The following is a 19,627-nucleotide window of genomic DNA, read 5'->3' as shown; positions in this document are numbered from 1 at the left end:
CGCTCATCCTCCCTTCATGGCAGCCTGGGGTACTACCAGGAGGACTCAGGACCCGCCCTGTGACTCCCCGTGACAGCCCCGTCGCAGAAGGTGGGGACCCAGAGAGGTCTGCAGCTTGCACACAGCCTAGAAGTAGCAGAGCCCACGCCTCACCCACTGACCCCAGCCCTCAGCACTTGCCACTGCACCACCCTGCCACCTCTCTACCCCTTGAGACAGCAACTGACCCCTCCCATGCAGGGGAGAACGGCCCCGGCTGCTCTTGGGCCAGGTTAGAGAGAGGGTAGGTGGCACATATTGGGAACACCCCCCGAACTGGGCTTTCTTTAATAAAAAAATATTTTTAATTTATTTGAGAGAGGGAGAGAGAGAGAGAGAGATCAACTATAAGAGAGAATCATGGATGAGAATCATGGATGGGCTGTCTCCTGCGTGCCCCATTCTGCGATCTGGCCACCAGAGGGCGCCTGGGACCGGGCTAAGTGGTGGCCCTTTGAGGACTTGTTCCTCCAGCCAGCGGTTCTCAACCTGTGGGTCGCGGTCCCTTTGGCGGTCGAACGACCCTTTCACAGGGGTCGCCTAAGACCATCCTGCAGATCAGATATTGCCATGACGATTCATAACAGTAGCAACATTACAGTTATGAAGTAGCAACGAAAATAATTTTATGGTTGGGTCACAACATGAGGAACTGTATTTAAAGGGCCAGAAGGTTGAGAACCACTGCGAGTCCAGACAGATTACTGTCATCAAAGGCAGTCTGGGGGTGAGCCCGTCCAGTGAAGGGGGGCGGAGGGCGGGGGGGGGCTGGGGGTGAGCGCTGTCCCGCGGGGAAGAGCTTCCGCAGGGAAGGAAGCCCCGTGTCAGGAAAGACGCGCCCAGCCGGCACTGGGCACCTGGCGAGGCGCTCGGGGAGGCCAGGAGTCCAGATGAGCTTGTCCTGCCCCCAAGCATCCCTCGTTCAGAGGGGAAGGCTGAGACCCAGGAAGGGACAAGGGCTTCGTGGCCGCTGCACCGTCTCCCAGGCAACCCAGGGCTCTCCGTCCGCTGGATAGAGCTGGGGCCGAGGGCGGACCCCGGGAAGTCCAGTGATGAGTCAGCTCTGCGTGCCCAGGAGGTGGGACCGGGCGGCCAGGGGTGACGGCGGCCAGCGGTACCCGGCTTCCGCAGCTGCGGTGGCCTCGGTGATTCAGCTTCCTTCGCCCGCCCAGAGGGGCCCGCCCGGGCTGGTGGAGGGAGGAGGCGCTGGGACTAGGGAGGGGCGATGGGGAGACCTTAGGGGACCCCGTGGTCCAGCTCTCCTGGATGCTGAGGTCCCACGGATAACTGTGGCCAGAGATGGGAAGGTCCCTAGAGGGTCCTGGGATGGGGACCCCTGGGAGGGTCCTCGGAGATGGGGTCTCCTGTTATTTATCTCAGAAAGATACATCCGTGGCCCTCCCTGTGTGGGGGCCCGCCTCGGCTCTGAGTGCGGGGAAAGCGGACAGACAGGCTGACCACTCAGCTGGGCCGGGTGGGGGGGCGAGGGCTGTCAGCTGATGGAGGGAATGCCAGGCCGATGGAGGAGGGTGGCGAGGGGCGGGGCGAGACATCCCTCGCGGCTCCGGGGGCGCGGCCTGGCCAGGGGCGGGGCCCAGCTTTCCCGGTGGGGCGCTGGCGGGCGGGCGGGAGGCGGCGGAGGCGGGGCCAAGAGCACGGGGCCTGGCCCCGCGGGCTGGGCCGGGGCTGGAGCCGGCGGGCGGGAGCGGCTGCCGGATTCACCGTCGCAGCTGCCGGAGCCGCAGCCGAAGCTGCCGGGAGCTGGAGGACAGTCCCCGCCGGAGTCGGAGTCGAGCCCAGCCGAGCTCACCGCCTGGCACCGGCCGGAGCGCGGGCCTGGGCACTGACGGAGGCAGGGAGCCGCGACGACTGGGCATCGCAGGACTCCACGGGGTGCAGGAGCCTGGATTACCCCGGCGGGGCCTGGTCATGGCCTGAACGCGCAGGAGATGCGCGCAGGAGATCCCGGAACCTGCACCGAAGAGGAAGAAGAACCGGGATTCTCTCTGCCTGGCTTGGGCACTAGGTCGGGAGAAGAGTAGAGACTCCACCTGGCACAGGCCAGAGAGCCTGGCATCCCAGCAGCCGCGACCTGGGCTCGGCACGGCTCCTGGACCTGGGCTGGCACGGCTCCTGGACCTGGGCTGGCACGGGCCTGGCAGAACAGGCCCTTAGCTCACCTGTCTGAAAGGAAGGCCGGGATCTGAGAAGCCAGGACCAGGTGGCAGGGCTCTCTGGTGGCTCCGGGGAGCTGGCCTCCTGCCCCAGCCCCACGGGCACGGATGTGCCGCTGTCCTCGGGAGCACCATGACAGCAGGATGACCTCTGCGGACACAGTGGCAGTGGCCGGCAGTGCTCGGGGGGCTGGGTCCCCCGAGTGGCCCCCTGAAGCCCCCCAGGCCCCTGGCCGGCCTGGCCGGGCCCGGGTGGCCATGGCAGCCCTGGTGTGGCTGCTGGCGGGAGCCAGCATGTCCAGTCTCAACAAGTGGATTTTCACGGTGCACGGCTTCAGGCGGCCCCTGCTGCTCTCGGCGCTGCACATGCTGGCCGCGGCGTTGGCATGCCACCGGGGGGCTCGGCGCCCCTTGCCCGGCGGTACCCACTGCCAAGTGCTGCTGCTCAGCCTGACCTTCGGCACCTCGATGGCCTGCGGCAACGTGGGCCTGAGCACGGTGCCCCTGGACCTGGCACAGCTGGCCACCACGACCACACCGCTGATCACGCTGGCCCTGTCGGCGCTGCTGCTGGGCCGGCGTCACCACCCGCTGCAGTTCGCCGCCATGGGCCCTCTCTGCCTGGGGGCTGCCTGCAGCCTGGCGGGTGAGCTCCGGACACCGCCCGCTGGCTGTGGCTTCCTGCTGGCTGCCACCTGCCTCCGTGGCCTCAAGTCCATCCAGCAGAGTGAGTGCCCGGGTCACTGTCAGAGGAGGCGGGGGTCGCGGTGGGTGTGTGGTCCGGGTGGCCCTGAGAGGGAGGTGGCCGACAGCCCATTTTACAGATGAAGCAACTGAGCCTCGCGGCTTTGGAAGAGGCAGAAACCGAGAAAACCCAAGAAGAGCCGACAACTCAGTGAGTTCCAGGCCCCAAACTTAGGCTGATATTTCATAATTGCTGCCCTTGATCTGTGTCCAGTGTTTCTTGTCTCTTTATCTAGCTGGATCTCCCCATACTGCCCTGATCAAGGAAATCACTATCTTGTCCCCATTTGACGGGGCGAGGGGTTGCCCTGGGCCGTGCGGCCAGTGAGCGGCGGAGGTGCGATCGGAACCCGGGCAGCCCATCTCCGTGCTGTCCTAGATGCTGCATAAGCTGTGGCCCCAGGGGGAGACCTGACCGTGGGGACCAGGGCGAGAGAAAGCGGGCAAGGCCTTGCGCTGGGCTTTGGAGGGCCAGGGGGTTGGCTAAGTCAGAGAAGGGTTCCTGTTTGCTGGGAGCTGCCGTGTAACAGGCCCCGTGCTGGGTGTTGACCTTGAGTCGTCATGGCAACCACCACCTTCACTCCCATTTTATAGATGATGGAACTGAGGCCCAGGGAGGTTTGTCATTTGCTCAGGGTTACCTCCCCTCTGCTGAAAGGAGACAGGGAGGGTCTGAGCAGAGGGCGGAGGCTCCAGGCGGAGACCCTGCTAACTCACCCTGTCTGAGGGCGGAGGCCGCCTTCCTGCTTGTTCTCTGAGGGGAGTCTGAGTCACAGCCCCACGCTCTCTGCCTAAACCCAAGGGAGGTGTGGGGGAGGCCAGGGCACCCACTCGGGCAGGGAGACCACCCCTCTGCTCATACTGGGTGACCTTGGGCAGATCTGGGGCTTGTCTGGGCCTCGGTCTCCCCATCTGTTTGGTGGAGAAGGGTTGGCGTGTCCCAGGGGCCTCTGGCTCTCCGTCCCTGCCCACTCTGAGATCCCGTGACCCAGTCCTGCGGGAAGGAAGGGGTGCCCCAAGGGCACTGGGCTGGGGTTGGGGCGACCTGCCGCCGGGCAGGTTGCAGCCGGGATCCGGCCCTGCCCTGGCATCTTCAGAGGCAGGCCCTGTCCCCACCCGCCCAGGCTCTGTGGCAGGGCCGGAGCCTCGTTCTATTTTTGCCCTCAGGTTATATGAGAGCGGGTGCCGGAGCTCAGGCCTGGGTTCTGGGCATGAGGAGACAGTGGGAAACCTGACCCCCTGGGCACACCCACCACCCCACCTCCCAGCCCACGCGGGGCCGCAGGCTGGGAAGGCTCCAGCCTTGAGGCTCCCCCAGAAGGAGCCCCCGCCTGCAGAATGGGTATGGCCGGCGAGAGCCTAGGCACCCAGGCACGGAGGGGTGGGTGCCTGGCATTAGGCCCCTTCTTGGCCTCTGCCAGCTCCTTCCATCTGTCCTGTGTCAACTGCCTGGCCCGGGAGGTGGGTTGGGTGCTTGCTCCGGGCTCCCACAGCACCCTCCGCGCCCCCCATCAAGCCTCTGAGCGCCCCCTATTATAGCTGCTTGGTTACCTGTCTGTGTCCCGTCAGACAGGAGCTCTGAGAGGCATGGGCGGGGTTGGGGCCTCTCCATGTCCCCAGCACCTGGCCTGGGACCTTAAGTGGTAGATGTATTAATGGCTCTGACCGCGATGAGGCTATGGTGAGGCTCTGTGCATGGCTCAGGGTGCTCCTGAGGGTGCTGAGGAGGCTGGGGCCCCACCAAACAGAGAGGGAGGCCCCGCAGAGATGGGGAGGGACAGACTGGAGCCAGAGGGGTGGCATGGGTTTGGGGCAAGAGGAGGTTTCTACTTCCGGAGGTTCGGGGAAAGGCGCCAGGGCAAGATTCCGATTGGAGTGTAAATGGTCGACACCGGCTCCCTTCGCGAGAGCAGACTCCGTGGGAGCAGAGGATGGTAGTCTGGGCAGCGGAGCAGCCAGCGGTCCTGGGCATGGCCAGCAGCCTCCCTCCCACCTGGGCCGGTTGCAGGCCGGGCGGGGAGGGGGGGAGGGCTATGTGGGGAGAGGAGTGAAGCCAACTCCCCACTCACAGGAAGGCTAGGAAGTGGGGTGTGAGCTTGTTCTCACCTGTGCATCAGGAGCAGCCTGGCCCGACCCCCGTCCTCGGAGCTCGCGGCCGGAGGGGAGACGCCCTCAGAAACAGCAATCGCAATGGTAGGAGAGAAACTCCAGAGCCATGATGGACACAGGTGTGGTCGGGGCAGTGACTCTAGGGGAGACCAGAGAAGGCTGCCCGAGGCAAGAGGCCTGCAGCGATGACAATAGCAATCCTATATAATAAAAGGCCAGGGACCATAAGCGTAAGGACCGGAATGACCGCTCGACCAGTCGCCATCGCCATGAGGTGCATTGACCACCTCTCATTCCCGCCCCCCCCACCCCCCACGCCGGGGCAGGCAGGGCGTCTCGGGCGGGGAGCTGGGCCTCTAGTAATATAATAATAGGCCTGGCTGGCGTGGCTCAGTGGTGGAGCATTGACCTATGAACCAGGAGGTCACGGTTCAATTCCCATGCTCAGGTTGCAGGCTCGATGGCCAGTGTGGGGTGTGCAGGAGGCAGCCTATCAGTGATTCTCTCTCATCACTGATGTTTTTATCTCTCCCTCTCTCTTCCTCTCAAAAAAAAAATAATAATAATAATGTTAGTAGCAAACACATGCTCTGCCCAGCTCTTCGCATTGAAAAATGAGGAAAGGGCATTCTGGGAGCAGGAAACAGGCTGTGCCAGGGCACGGGTATCGGCCACAGGAGCAGAGACAGCTGCCGTGGTCAGCAGTTACCACCGGGCACCAGGCCCTGTGCCCAGCACCTCACCTGGCCCTGCTACGCATGAGCAGACAAGGCCTGGAGAGAGGGTGGCTTGCCTGGGTGGCACAGCTAGCGATGGAGTAAGGACGGGATGAGCCAGGGCCCAGCAGAACATGTTTGTCTACGTGCGGCAGAGCCTGGTATGTTCAGATGCTGAAACAAAAAAAATGTCTTTGGAGAAGGAGAGGAAGAAATGGAAGGTTGTGGGGGGCGGCGAGGGGGCTGGCAGAGGAGGGGTCGCTGAGGAGGCAGGATGGCGAGCTGGCATTTTGGGGGCCCCGGGTGCAGTGAGCCGCCTCTGACAGAGGATCACCCCTCTCTCCCTGGGCTGCAGGGAGGCGAGGCAGAGGACTGGGGTGGGGGTGTGTGTGCAGAACAGGGGCAGAGGCTGGGTGAGGAGGCTAGGACCCTCCTGCCTGACTGTCTCGCACCTGAAATCCTAAACGCCTCCCAGCGATTGGACCTTGAACATGGAGGCCACAGGCAGCTCCTAACGGTGCTATATTTGGAGCGAGCCAGCGAGCGAGGGAGCAGGAGGTATTCCAATTATCTGTTCATTTCTAGAAATGCTCTAGCCGGAGGGACTGTTGCCTAGAGAACAAAGCCAAAACATCAGAGTGAAATAGAGATTTCCTGTTCCAAGCGTAGCCCATGAGTAAGCTTCTCTGTGGCTCTTTGGAAAGTGTGTGTCAGAAGATGCAGAGAGGAGAACCCCTGAATCCGTCACTCATCTCTCGCCCCTAAAACTTGGACGAGCCCCCAAACCATCATTGCCTTCGTGCAGATACTCCCACTGCCCTGAGCGGTGTCTGACTTTGATGAGGGGCACCACTTCCTATGTGAACTGGCTGGGTGATAACGTGTGTACGCATAGACACACACACCCGCACACATGTTCACACATATGCAAGGTGGTAGAATCCATTCTTTCTTTCTTTTTTTTTAAATATATTTTTATTGCCCTGACCGGTTTGGCTCAGTGGATAGAGCGTCGGCCTGCGAACTGAAGGGTCCCAGGTTCGATTCAGGTCAAGGGCATGTACCTTGGTTGCGGGCACATCCCCAGTAGGGGGTGTGCAGGAGGCAGCTGATGGATGTTTCTCTCTCATCGATGTTTCTAACTCTCTATCCCTCTCCCTTCCTCTCTGTAAAAAATCAATAAAATATATATTTTTTAAAAAAAGAAACATCAATGATGAGAGGGAATCATTGATTGGTTGCCTCCTGCACGCCCCACACGGGGGATCGAGCCCACAACCCGGGCATGTGCCCTGACTGGGAATTGAACTGTGGCCTCCTGGTTCATAGGTCGACACTCAACCACTGAGCCACGCCGGCCGGGCTCCCCTCTTTCTTTGCAAAGCTGAAAGATTTCCCCTTACTCCTGGATCCATCTCGACAAGCCCCAGTGTTGGTAGCAGAAGATGCTGATTAGTGGATGACAGCCACATGCAAACAATGACTCTTTTGTTGTTCTCTTGTCATGCCCGTGGTCATAAGTGGATGAAGCAATGAGTGGACCCCACATTTGACTCAAACAATTTATTATTTTAAAATTCCTTTTTCTTTTTAAATATAAAGGTCATGTAGCTATTAAGTGGCAGAGCTGGAGACTTCTGCTGGCCTGTCCCTGCTATGGTGGTGGGAGCTGCACTGTGGGGTAGTGGGTGTGATAAGGGCTGAGATCAAAAAAGGTGGGTCAGGACCACTTCGTGCAGGGCCTTCTGCACTGGTTAAGAACCTAGGATAGCCCAGCTGGTGTGGCTCAGTGGTTGAGCATCGACCTACAAAGCAGAAGGCCAGGGTTCAATTCCAGGTCGGGGCACATGCCCAGGTTGTGGGCTCGATTCCCAGTGTGGAGTGTGCAGGAGGCAGCTAATCAGTGATTTTCATCACTGATGTTTCTATTTCTCTCTCCCTCTTCCTTCCTCTCTGAAATCAATAAGATATATTTTTTAAAAAAGAAAGAAAAAAGAACCTAGGATATTGTTCCCTGGGCCTGGGGAGCCGCTGAAGATTTTTGGGAGCCACTTCTCATGTTTATTGGTCATTTGGAAATCACTTGTAGATTATCGTTTTAATCTATGGGGAGCAGTTTGAAATGCGTGATAATAGGCCCATTTATTTTATTTTTTTACATTTACTGAGCACTTACCTTATAAAGGGCTTTATGTATGCTATCTATTATAATCTTTATAAAAACCCTTGCATATTAGGTTTTATTTTTTTTATTATTATTTTTAAAATGTATTTTTATTGATTTCAGAGAGGAAGGAAGAGGGAGAGAGAGAAAGATCAATGATGGGAATCATGGATTGGCTGCCTCCTGCACGCCCCACCCTGGGGATCGAGCCCACAACCCCGGCCTGTGCCCTGACCGGGAATTGAACGGAGACCTCCTGGTTCCTAGGCCAACGCTCAAGCATGCCAGCTGGGCCGTATTAGGTTTTACTATCATCTAACTTTGCAGGGGAGGAGACCTAAGCCTCCAGAGGTTAACTGTCTGGTCACAGCTAGTGAGGTCACCACCAGGCAGTGTGATTCGGATTCTTGACTATCACGTTCCAGAGCAGGAGCCGCTAGCTCTGCCCGAGCGGGTGGGCAGGCTTCCTGGAGGTGGGGCCGCGGGGGGCAGGCTGGGTTGGCGAAGTGGGGTTTCCTCCCCCCAGGGGCAGGTGCTGATGTGTGCTGTCCGCCTGCAGGTGCCCTGCTGCAGGAGGAGCGGCTGGACGCGGTGACCCTGCTGTACGCCACCTCGCTGCCCAGCTTCTGCCTGCTGGCCGGCGCCGCCCTGGTGCTGGAGGCCGGGGTGGCCCTGTCGCCGGCTCCCACCGACTGCCGCCTCTGGGCCTGCATCCTGCTCAGCTGCCTCCTGTCCGTGCTCTACAACCTGGCCAGCTTCTCCCTGCTGGCCCTCACCTCCGCCCTCACCGTCCACGTCCTGGGCAACCTCACTGTCGTGGGCAACCTCGTCCTGTCCCGGCTCCTGTTCGGCAGCCACCTCAGCACCCTCAGCTACGTGGGCATCGCGCTCACCCTCGCAGGGATGTTCCTTTACCACAACTGCGAGGTCGTGGCCTCCTGGGCTGCCCGCTGGGGCTTCTGGCGGAGGAACCCCCCTGGCAAGGGTCTCTGAGGCCTGGGAGAGCGCCTGGGCCGTCGGGGACAGCGCCCCCAGCCTGAACCCAACTTGGCCAGTGGCTATGGGACAAGCGGAGAGCAGGCAGCCACGGGGCCGTGGGAGGGCGAGGTGCCTTCGGGAAAGGCCACCTGGGGGGCTGGACATGATTTTTACCCTAATTTGACTCCTTGAAGTTTCCCAAACATATCACCCCAGGCCCCGCTCACCACTGGATGGTGGGTCCACGCCTGGCACACTCACTGTGCCTGTCAGAGTAATTATTATTAATCCGACGACTACGCCGAAAACTGCTGGCCAAACTTCGAGAACCTCTCCGTGTTCTGATGACGACGATGACGATTCCTGGCGGGTGCACAATCCTCCCTCCAGGAAGCGGGGGAGGCAGCTGGGGGGCCCCGGGACGGGCTTGTTGCTGCTGGGCTCCCCTGGTGGGGGGGTGTCATCTGTGCCAATTCCCGGCAGCTGCTGTAGCCTCATCCCTGGACCCTCCAGTTTTGGGTCTTCCGCCCTCAAATAAACTATTTTTGCTTGTATCCCCTGTGTCGTTCCTCAGGGTGACAGCCAAGGAGATACAGCGGAATCTCGTTTCTCGAACTTAATTCGTTCCGGAAGGCTGTTTGAAAATCGAATCATTTTTGCCCCCCTAGAAATCATGTAAATTAATCTATTCCAGACCCCCCCCCAATGATCCCGTTTTAACCTTTCTTATATATTGTACTGTTTAATCCATAAACAAACACCTTAAAAACAAAAGGACGTGAAAATTTAGTAAGAAAGGAAATATACATAAAAAATGAAAAATGTTTTAAAAATGGAAATTTAACAATAATTATAAGCAGCAAAAAAACCACGAGAATATTCAGAGCACCAGATCCCGAGATGTTAACCGTGGTAACCGGACTCATACTCGCGCGCTCTCTCCCTTGCCACCTGAGAGATGCTTGACTGTCATACAGGTATCGGCATGAAAGGGCTGTCAGGTTGGGAAGCGAATTGTTCGAGATGGGAGACGTTCGAGAAACGAGGTTCCACCGTATGGCCCCCAGCCACCCACAGAAAGATGCGGACATCCTTCCTTACGCACTGTGACCTGTCCCCTTCTCCAAAGTCCCTCCACTGGCCGGGCCACCACTGCCCATCAGGGAGGCAGTGGCTTCCTCCCCGCTCTGCTCTTCACTCCAACTTCCACGCGGTCCCAGAAGGATCTTCCTAAAACACACACCTTCTGCCCCACCTGGTTTGGCTCAGTCGATAGAGCATCCGGCCTGTGGACTGGAGGGTCCCAGGTTTGATTCTGGTCAAGGGCAGGTACCTCGGTTGTAAGCTCCATCCCCGGCCCTGTTCGGGGCCCGTGTGGAGGCAACCAATCGATGTGTCTCTCTCACATCGATGTTTCTCTCTCTATCTCTCCCCTCCTTCCACTCTCTCTAAAAATCAATGGGAAAATATCCTCAGGAGAGGATTCAAAACAACAAAACAAAAAAACCAAAACTGCAAGGACCCTGCCTGGGTTAGGGGAAATCCTGCTCAGCCCGCCTCACTGTATGTCTGAGGTGGGTAGCTGCCCTTCCCTGGGCCTCAGTTTCTGTATCTGCAAAATGGGTATGATGATCCCAAGGAGAGGGTTCCAGTGAGAAGCCCGATGGGCAGGGCCCGAGAAGAAGGGGGGTGATGGTGTCAGCTGGCTTGGCCCCCATCTTGGGCTGTCATCTTCTCACCCACTTTCTCTGAGGCTCCAGGCCCACCGGGAAAGTGGAGACAGCCTCTGCTTGCTTCGTGAGGAGGAGAGCTAGACCAGGTTGGGGCTGGGATCCAGGGGCCTGGGACTCAGGGAGGAGTCATTCATGCCTTCGCACAGACAGAATTCCTGCAGGACCGCCATGCCAGCCAGCGCTAGGCAGGGCTGTGTGAGCCCACGGCCGGGGTTGGGGGCAGGGAAGGCCTGGGAGTCACCTGGCCCAGGAAGGACAGATGCAGGGTTTCCCGGCCCTGGCCTCCACCCAGGCTGGCCTTGCAGGGGGAAGTGGGCCCAGGGTGAGTCACTCACCACCCACCCTCCCTGTGACTCAGAGATGCCCGTGGCCCAGCCCTGTCCTGGTGTCACTCAGGCACCTCCGGGGTCCAATCCGCAGCCTGGCGAGACGGGACAAAGGATGGACGGCTTTGGGTGGGCAGAGCCTCCTCCGGACTCAGGGTAACAGATGTCACCTTCCTTGGGCAGTTCTTCCCTACCTCCAGCCCCGCTCTGCCCCAGGCCACGCCGAGTCAAAGGTCACCCGCAGCTCCCTGCACTTCTGCAGGCAGGGCCCTGTGCACATTCCATTCTCAGCCCTGGTTTACCGCCTCTTCCCCACCGGACTGGGCCCGGGGAAGGCTGAGGCCACTGTCCCCTCAGATGAAGCAGGCAGAAGAGACTAATAGCCAAGAGCAGGGGCCAGAGTGGGTTCAAATCCCAGCTCTGGCACGTCCAAGCCGTGTGACCCGGGGCCGGGCCTTCCCCTCCTGTGCCTGTTTGTGAACTGGGAGCAGCCGCAGAGCCTACCCCCATCTCGCCCGGGAGGCTCCAAGTGCTTAGCAACAGGGTCTGGAACCTCCCAGGTCCTCGAGGAAAGTTAGGAGACGGCTCACTCCAGATGCTGTCCAGTTCCGCCCCCAAGGCTTCTCATGCTCCCCGACCCCCAGCCTTCAATGCACGGGGGGGCCCCCAGGGCTGCAGGCGGGAGGGACACCCCAGCTCCCACCACCCTGCCCCGCCTGGGAGGAAGCCGGGAAGCTGGCTCTGAGCTGGGCATCCTGCCATTGTGAATTCAGAACAAAGCTGCGGCCTTGTCTCAGCCTCAGCTGCCAGGGGCCCCGGCCCTCTCCCCAAGGGGCCCTGGGGTTGCCATTCCGGGGGCCGGGGCAAATGAGGACTCTTCTCACTTCCTACTCTGCTCCCGAGTCAGCTGAGGGACCCAGCAACTCCGCTCTCCCCGCTTGGGTGCAGATACTTCCTGGAAACACCAAACACCATGGAGAGCCATGGAAGGTTCTGAGCGGCAGGCAAGAGCCAGGATGTTCGAGAAACATTTCCTGATAACGGCCCTTCGGTCGGTCTGGATCCGGTGTGGAGGAGATACCGAAGGGGCAGGGAGGCCAGGGAAGAGCTATTGCTGTGGTCCGGGCGAGCAGGGGACAGGGGGGGCCGTGCCCTGGGCCCACACATAGCAGCATCAGTTGTACTGAATTGGGGTGACAATTATCCCCAAATGTTATGCCTGAAAGCATTATGGCTTCAGGACAGACAGACAGAGGGAAGTGATTCTTTTCTTTTCCATCTGGCCCCGCCCCCAGTGAAGCCTCAGACTGAAGTTGAAACTTGCAACTCTGTGGGATCCATTTCTCAAGCTCCCTCCTCCCCATGACCTTCCCCCCGCTCCCTCCCTCCAGTTTCCAAGACCCTTCATTCATTCTCTTTCCCCCCCCCCTTCATTCATTCTCTTTTTTTTCCCCTTCATTCATTCTCTAGGCCTCCAGCTGGAACTCAGGGCCCTTAATCTCCTTACTCTGCTGCACACGTTCTGTGAATGGATCTGCTTCGGGGCCAAGTGACTGAGATGAAGAGAAAAAAGGAAATGGCCACCGCTGGTCCGAGGCGAGGTTTGGGCCTGCAGCTCCAGCCTTCTGAGCCAGGGCCTGGGAGAGGAACCCGGGGCCTGCTGTCAGGCCTTCTCTCCACAGGTGCCCTAGAGAAACGAATGCCGCCTTCCAGCAAAGGCTGGTGGGGATTGCCAAGGGCACTTTCAGACCTTATTATGTACAACAGCACTTGGGAAAAAAAGTTAAAAAAATGTTATATGGTGGAATGCTGTCTTTGAAAATTATCATACGCATATATCAAATCCAGAAAACCAGAGCTGGCCCTGTGGTTGCAGGTGGGAGCGGCACTGGCCCGGAACCCCTAGGGTTCCCAGAGCACCATGGACGGTCACTTATCCAGTAGGTTAAGCAAGGAGGAGCCATGATGCTTAAGGCTCTTGTTTTGAAAGAACGAGGTGGGATTGCGGCGCTCAGGCCTGGGTTAGCTGGTCTCGGGGGGAGGCTGCCGGACTCCAGTCTTGCTTTGGGCGCCGGTCCGTTTGACCCAGGCACCACCTGCCTTACTCACTCTCCCCTCTGACCAGTAGCCATGACCCGTCACTCACGGGGTAGGAAACTTATCTTCACCATTTTACACTTAGTGAGTTTAATCTTTAAAGAGATGGATAACAAGATAAAAGCTACGGCACGCTTCCTTTTTTATTGCTCTGATAAAAGGCAACATGTTTTTTTTTCTGTAGCACAAAAGTAGGATGTTTCAGTTCTTAGTGCAGGATCAATGGCAGATCTGCACCTCTGACCCCCGATGCAGGGGTCGGGGGCATGGCTTACAGTGGAATCATTAAACGAACCTCCTTCTCGTAGATGTCAGGGACCCTGCCCACGGGGGAGCTGACCATGCGCACGGTGTTCTTGCCAAACAGCTGGAACTCATAGTGAATGAGCTGCTCCCAAAATCCACTGTTGGGCCGGATGATGGGCCGACAGGACTTGGTCCAGGCGTGGGCCTCCAGCAGGGACATGGTGTGGTACTTCATGAGGTAGGCGAGGCACAGGGCAGCCGAGCGGCTCACACCGGCCGCGCAGTGGAGCAGCGTGCGGCCCTGCTTCATCCCGACATCGTGGATGTGGTCGGCAATGGGGTCGAAGAAGTCACGGAGATGTGCCGTGGGAGTGTCGGCCACAGGCACCTGCACATACTGGATGTCTTCATACAAGGTGCTCACCACCTCCACCGAGACATTGACGACCGAGGTGATGTGGTTGCTGGAGAGCATGAGCCTGTTGTTGGCGGCCACCCCATTGCTGATATACAGGCTGCTGGTGATCTGGGAGAGGCCGCTGACCGAGGGCCGTGGGAACTGAAGCGGGGAGGTACAGGGAGATGCGGTCATCAGGCCGGTGGTCAGCGGCCAGTGAGACATGCAGGCCGCATCTTTCTGCTAGGCTGTGTCCATGGAAAACTGCAAGGAGGGAGAGAATGTTTAGAGGGCGGGAGCCCTGCCAATGGCCCAGCATCGAATGCATCAGGCTCACCTCGGGGATGGGGGCTTGTTTGTTCCAAAGATCGCGTGAGGGCAGGGAAAAAGCCTCCCTCTCCCCAAACCAGTTGGAAGCCTAAATGTCCTGGATCCTGCTCATCCAAAAACCCAGAGAGAAGTGGGCTTCGGTCCGAAAGCCGGCCTTTCTGGTCTCAGTAGATGTGGGACAAGTCCGCAAACACCGCGGGGCGCCTGTTAATCCTGATATAAATGAGGAACGAAGTTCACGGGTGGGCCGGAGGGAGGCGCCATTTCCAGGGGAGAGCCAGATAGGTTTCTTAGGAAGTTAGCGCAGCAACGGGCTTCCTATCGGCTGGGTATCAAGACCCAGATGGTCTGACCTCTCCGCCGCGGGCGCGAGCGCAGGTTCGTTCAGAAAGCAACCGTGCCCGAAGCCTCGGACCAAGGTCTCGAGGAAAGAAGACCAATCCGATCACCGCCTCCCCCGCCCCGGCCACGGGAGCCATCGTTCCCTGCGGCCCAACGCTCTGGTTTCCATAGTAATGGTCCCTCATCCGGGAAGAAATCCGCCGTGCCGAGTCTTCGGAGACACCACGGCCTCGTCTCCCAGCCCGGGAGCCGCCCCGCCCGGACTCACCCGGTTACCCGCTCCACGATCACGCGGAGGCCACAGCCGTCCGAGTCGAAAAGTAGGGTCCGTTCAGCGCGCGCAGCCCACTTCCCTGGCCTAGCGCGTCTCCATGGCAACGTACCCGATCACGCTACGGCAGCCGCCGAGGGACAATCCCGCCGCGCCCGCCGCCTTCCGGGTCCCGCGCGCTTCCGGTCCTCCCGGCCCCGCCCCCTCGCTTGTTTCCGGGGCAACGAGCCCTACTCAGCGCACTGCGTCTGCGCGGGGGCTCACTCCACGGCCGCGCGCGCCCACAGAGCATGGCTGCCAGTGAACCTCCCCCGCCTGAGTCGTCCCCGAACGTGGAGAACGAGGCTGTCCAGCAGCACAGGCCCTCGGTCTCCTGGAAATTAACCTCGCCCGCCAACGCGGCCGCCAGGAAGACCAGTGGCATTTACCCGGCCTCAGCCGCGTTCCAGCGCCACCGGCTCATCAGCCGCCCCGAAATCAACTTAGGGACCCAGCCGCAGATCTGTTTCCTGCAGCCGCGGACCTCGCAGCCGCTAGTGCTCTTCAGGTGCGGACGGTCCGGGTGTGGAGAGCGTCTGTCGGACACCGGGGCCCTTGAGGGAGCCCGAAGTGCCGCGGACCCCCGCCCCCTCAGCTGGCCCCCGAGACCCCGGCGCTGTCACTCCCAGAGCCTGGCTCTGTCCGGGACCCCAGGAGAGTGGATGCCCCACAGACTCCGGGGAGGAACCGGAAGTCCCACCTGCAACCCACAGGTCCGACCGGGCTTGTCCCAGCCCCGTCGGCTCCCAGGCTGGACCTCGTGCAGCCCGGGGCCCCCCAGCGCCCTTGGGGCCGAGCCTTGGACTTCCTGAGAGCCGGGCGGGCGGGGCGCAGGTCCCTTCAGGCCTGACACCCCGCTCCTCAGCTTCCGGGTTCCCCAGGGGCCCTGGGAAAACCTCTGTTTCCCCCAGGCCGGCCCCAGTCCCCGTAGACACCCATTTCTCCCCGCTATTTCCATTTCTCACCCCCGGCCAGCATCCTCCAGCCTCCCCCAGAGGCCTTGCTTTGGAAGACAGTTTGGTTCAAAATGACCATTTGTTACTTGAAATATTCCCGGTCCCTGCCTTTTTTTCTCTCTTCGTAGGAAATATTGGTGAATTTGGTGCACCACTGAATGGGAGACATGTTTCATGTGTCTTAAATATTTTAAGTTTTGTTGTTGTTGTTTTAAACAGGATTTGGGGGACTTTTGTATGTGTGCATCTTGATCCCTATATGAACACCCTTTTTCTCTTTTTAATATATTTTTATTGATTTCAGAGAGGAAGGGAGAGGGATAGAAACATCAATGATGAGAGAGGATCATGGATCGGCTGCCTCCTGCACACCCCCCTCCAGGGATCAGGGGATGGAGCTCAAAACCCGGCATGTGCCCCCGACCTGAATCGAACCGGGGACCCTTAAGTCTGCAGGCCAACGCTCTATCCTCTATCCGCTGAGCCAAACAAGCTACCCTTTTTCTTCACCTCATGCCTTTGCTATCAGAAAAATGGAACTGGGAGATTGGGACCGTGTGTTTATTTTCACCAGCTTGTGAATGTAAAAACATTCATAAAATGGTTCCAAATCGGCTGAGATGAATTAGAAAAAAAAAAATTTTTAAACTCCCAGAATGTTTTCTTTTAAAATTTGTCCTTTTTTGTCCTATGAGAGTAAGTATACACTTATTATAGAAAAATCAGGCAAGACAGACAACCAAAAAGAATGGCCAGAGTCAATCCCTTTAACATTTTGATATGCATTATTCCAGATCCATTCATATATGTTTACACATTTGGGGTGAGGGTGTGTCATCAAAAAGTTCACTAATTTGTAGCCTGCTTTCCTCCCCACCTACTACACTATGAATGTCTGTTTTATACATAACTGCCGAGTATTTTATTGTAGGACGTAACCACAATTTATTCAGTTGCTTCCCTGCTGTACATTTAGTTTCCAAAGTTTAGAAAGAAAATATGAGCAACTATTTTGAAGTGGGCAAAAACATTTAAAGGTACATGATTGTAAAGTCACTTCATGGTATAACCAAAATTACCAAAGAGTGAAAACTCGGTGCCTGATATTACCTTATTTTTGACCCAATCATTCTCTCTAGTTTCACCTGGCTCATTTCACTCCACCCCTCCCGACCCCAAACCACCTTCTACCTCTCACCCTTCATTCTCCTCCAACGTTTGTCTGTCCCATACTTCCCTTACTTTGACTTTTTCCCCCAAACCCTTTTCTCTTAGAATTCCCGTATTAGGCAACCTAACCTCTGTCCAAACTCTTTGAGCCTCCTTAGATCTAGGCTCTGGAGCAAGTGCCCCCACTTCAGCGCCCCTCAAATTCAGCCCTTCGAACCCTACCCTACAACTTCTGCTCCTCTTCCCTAAGACCCCCCCACTTTCCATTTCCTCCTGCATTTTCTCCTTAAGACGGCTGCTCCAGCAGACAGTTCTGAGCCCTTGTTGACCCTTCCCTTGTGGACTGCTCTTTCTCCATCCTTCTCAGGATGGCTTTTCCTATCGGCATTCAAGGAACTACCCCTTTAGCGCACATTTTTCCCACAAGAAGAAACCTAGGCCTCCCTTGCTTCTCTGGCAATCACGACAGAGCTGTTCCTCTCAAGAAACCTGGGGAGGCCTCAGCCACTATCCCAGGACCCTAGCAGATCAGGCCCTGGCCTCAGCCATCTTAACCTGTCCCACCTTCCTCTGCCCCTCCAGCTTAATGAATTCCAGCGAAGCGGCCGTGACAAAATTTTTACCCAAGAGCCACTTATCTCGGGTGATTATTCGTGACAACCTCAGTGCGCAACGAATCTATGAGTTGGAGGTAAAGTCCTCACCAGCTTTTGTGTTAGAGGGTGTTGGTGGCTTGACCCACGTTCGTTTCACTCTCCCTGATTCCTTGGGGGGGGGGGTTCCCAGGTCTTAGAGGGGATGGGGAGTCACGAAGGTGCTCTAATGCAAGTCCCATTTTCTGGAGGAGGCTGAAACTCGGGGTTACTGACTTGCCCAGGGTGTCACTGCTGTTCCTGTGCTGATGGCGCCTGGGAAAACGATTTCATGTTTTGGATCTCGTGGCATTCTCCCTCACCCCCCACTCCCCACCCCCCGCCCCCATCCAAAGCACATTACACCTTTCTATTTGGGGAATCCATGGATGGATTCCTACTATCTCCCATTAAAAAAAGTCTTGGGTCCTAGAGCTTAAAGTGGCATCAACATAGTTTGGTCAGTTTTTTTGGGGGGAATTAACCCCCACTTTTCATATGAGAATTGAGGTTCTTCTACTTTTTGCTGATGGACAACTAGGGTTTGACCTGCTTGGTTGAAAGCTGTCAGGAGAAGAGGAGGGAAACCACAGAGGCATCGCCCCACAGACCCTGACTGGTTCATTCATTAAATGTGTCTTGAGGGTCTGCTTGGGAAGGCGCTGTGTGTGGGGGAAGGGGAAGAAACCAGTGAATAGGATGGATTCCGGAAATGTACTCATTTCTTCGAGCAGAGCAGGCAGCCCGGAATTGACTCTGTTGAGCTTCCCTCCATGTTACAGGAGGATGGGCCCATGGGATTCTCTCTTAAGGAGGCTTAAGAGATGGGGCCAGGTTCTCTTAAGCCTCCTTAAGAGAGAATAGAAGCCTGGGTATTTCTCCATCTGCTAACCCTCCAGTGACCTGCTGTAGGAAAAATAGGATGACCTCTTGTCTGGTTCTGTTTCCACATGCCCAACACTTCCCCGTCCTTCAAAACCCAACCCCCCGATTCTTATTGCGACCCTCAGAGGACTTTTCCTGCTCTCTCCCCACTTTGAACTCTGTTTGTTTGTTTGTTTGTTTGTTTTTAAGGGATGTGTCACTCTCTGCCTTGCTTAGAAACATTTGGGCTTGTGTCCCATCTTCCTGACTGTGTTGTAATTTCTGTGAAGATAGGCAGCTGATTCTCCTTAGTGTCCTCTCCGCAGCTAGCTCATTGGAATAAATAAATGAACGAGTAAGGTAGAGGATGTGCCTTCCCAGAGCCTAGAGTCTTGGGGACAGGACAGAAGTGACATCATAGAAGAAGTAACTAGCGTTCAAAGGGAGGCAGGGAATGTCCCATATAATATGTGGAAGCACTAAACGAGTAATGGGGACAGAGTGATCGTTAAAGAATGGGGAGAGGGGGGGACAAGATGCACCCTTTCTCCACACCCTCCCCCACCTCGTTCTGACCAGAGGTGTAAAGGTCAAAATCAGGGTCGAGGCTGCAGACTCTCAGAAGGTGGCATAGGAGTTATCTAGCTCAACGCCCACATTTTACAAACAGGGAAATAGGCTGGCCTGTTGTCTCCCCTCCTATCAGCAACACAGACGCCTCTCGTTAGTAGTTTCTTCACCCTAACCTCATTTGTTTTTCTATAAGATGAAAACGGTAGAAAAGACCAAGAAAAAGATGAGCCACTTGCATGACCACCTGAAAAAAAAGTTCTTGATGGACCAGTTGAGAAAGCTGGGGCGCTGGAGACGGGAGTTCATCAGTGTCCGGCAGTACCTGGACAGCATCCGTCCGCGCAGGGTCGACTCCAGCCTAAAAGAAAAATCCAGCCGCCTTAATCAAGGTAGAAGGTCCACCCCAGAGCCATGACAACACTAGACTGACGGGGGGAGAAGACGTAGAAGCCAGCCACAGGAGAAGATGTAGAAGCCAGCCAGCACCATCGTAGAACAATAAACTGAGACCAACGGACAGTGGAGTACAGAAACCCTAGCAATTCTAATATCCTTGCCCTGCCTCGTTCCCTCTGTTCTGGTGAAGGAGATCCTGATCGCCCCCTAGCTGCCTGAGTGGAGGAGGCTTAACCAAGCCAGCATTCATGGTTAAGGCCAAGATCGACCTTCTGTGCCCATGTGTCTGAGGTGGAATGCCAGGCCAAGGGCACTGGGCAGTGGCACCTTA

General features: G+C 57.3%; 3 protein-coding genes across 3 annotated transcripts; 2 read left to right on the top strand and 1 right to left on the bottom strand.

Moving 5' to 3' along the window:
* The first annotated feature begins 2,103 nt into the window (after positions 1-2,103).
* On the top strand, positions 2,104-9,082 carry SLC35E4 (solute carrier family 35 member E4). Its single transcript, XM_006104884.3, has 2 exons — positions 2,104-2,940; positions 8,506-9,082. The coding sequence occupies exons 1-2, from the start codon at positions 2,322-2,324 to the stop codon at positions 8,937-8,939; spliced, it is 1,053 nt and encodes a 350-aa protein (XP_006104946.1). The 5' UTR covers positions 2,104-2,321; the 3' UTR covers positions 8,940-9,082.
* A 4,123-nt stretch (positions 9,083-13,205) lies between these two features.
* Positions 13,206-14,815, bottom strand: DUSP18 (dual specificity phosphatase 18). Its single transcript, XM_006104882.3, has 2 exons — positions 14,664-14,815; positions 13,206-13,987 (listed from the first exon to the last, which is right to left on the bottom strand). The coding sequence occupies exon 2, from the start codon at positions 13,946-13,948 to the stop codon at positions 13,352-13,354; it is 597 nt and encodes a 198-aa protein (XP_006104944.1). The 5' UTR covers positions 13,949-13,987; positions 14,664-14,815; the 3' UTR covers positions 13,206-13,351.
* Positions 14,816-14,876: 61 nt separating this feature from the next.
* Positions 14,877-19,433, top strand: CUNH5orf52 (chromosome unknown C5orf52 homolog). Its single transcript, XM_006104881.3, has 3 exons — positions 14,877-15,213; positions 17,414-17,522; positions 19,094-19,433. The coding sequence occupies exons 1-3, from the start codon at positions 14,957-14,959 to the stop codon at positions 19,313-19,315; spliced, it is 588 nt and encodes a 195-aa protein (XP_006104943.1). The 5' UTR covers positions 14,877-14,956; the 3' UTR covers positions 19,316-19,433.
* Positions 19,434-19,627: the final 194 nt, after the last annotated feature.

Source organism: Myotis lucifugus, unplaced genomic scaffold, assembly GCF_000147115.1.
Source record: "Myotis lucifugus unplaced genomic scaffold, Myoluc2.0 scaffold_617, whole genome shotgun sequence".
Lineage (NCBI taxonomy): Eukaryota > Metazoa > Chordata > Mammalia > Chiroptera > Vespertilionidae > Myotis > Myotis lucifugus.
The sequence above is the reverse complement of the archived record's forward strand: the minus strand, read 5'-3'. Positions and strand labels throughout refer to the sequence as shown.

Excerpts from the sequence above, each read along its gene's own strand:
- SLC35E4 (XM_006104884.3), top strand. The coding sequence starts at position 2,322 with ATGTGCCGCTGTCCTCGGGAGCACCATGACAGCAGGATGACCTCTGCG. Across the intron at positions 2,941-8,505 it reads CCTCAAGTCCATCCAGCAGA|GTGCCCTGCTGCAGGAGGAG; the intron begins GTGAGTGCCCGG and ends GTCCGCCTGCAG.
- DUSP18 (XM_006104882.3), bottom strand. The coding sequence starts at position 13,948 with ATGTCTCACTGGCCGCTGACCACCGGCCTGATGACCGCATCTCCCTGT.
- CUNH5orf52 (XM_006104881.3), top strand. The coding sequence starts at position 14,957 with ATGGCTGCCAGTGAACCTCCCCCGCCTGAGTCGTCCCCGAACGTGGAG. Across the intron at positions 15,214-17,413 it reads CAGCCGCTAGTGCTCTTCAG|CTTAATGAATTCCAGCGAAG; the intron begins GTGCGGACGGTC and ends CTGCCCCTCCAG. Across the intron at positions 17,523-19,093 it reads AACGAATCTATGAGTTGGAG|ATGAAAACGGTAGAAAAGAC; the intron begins GTAAAGTCCTCA and ends TTTTTCTATAAG.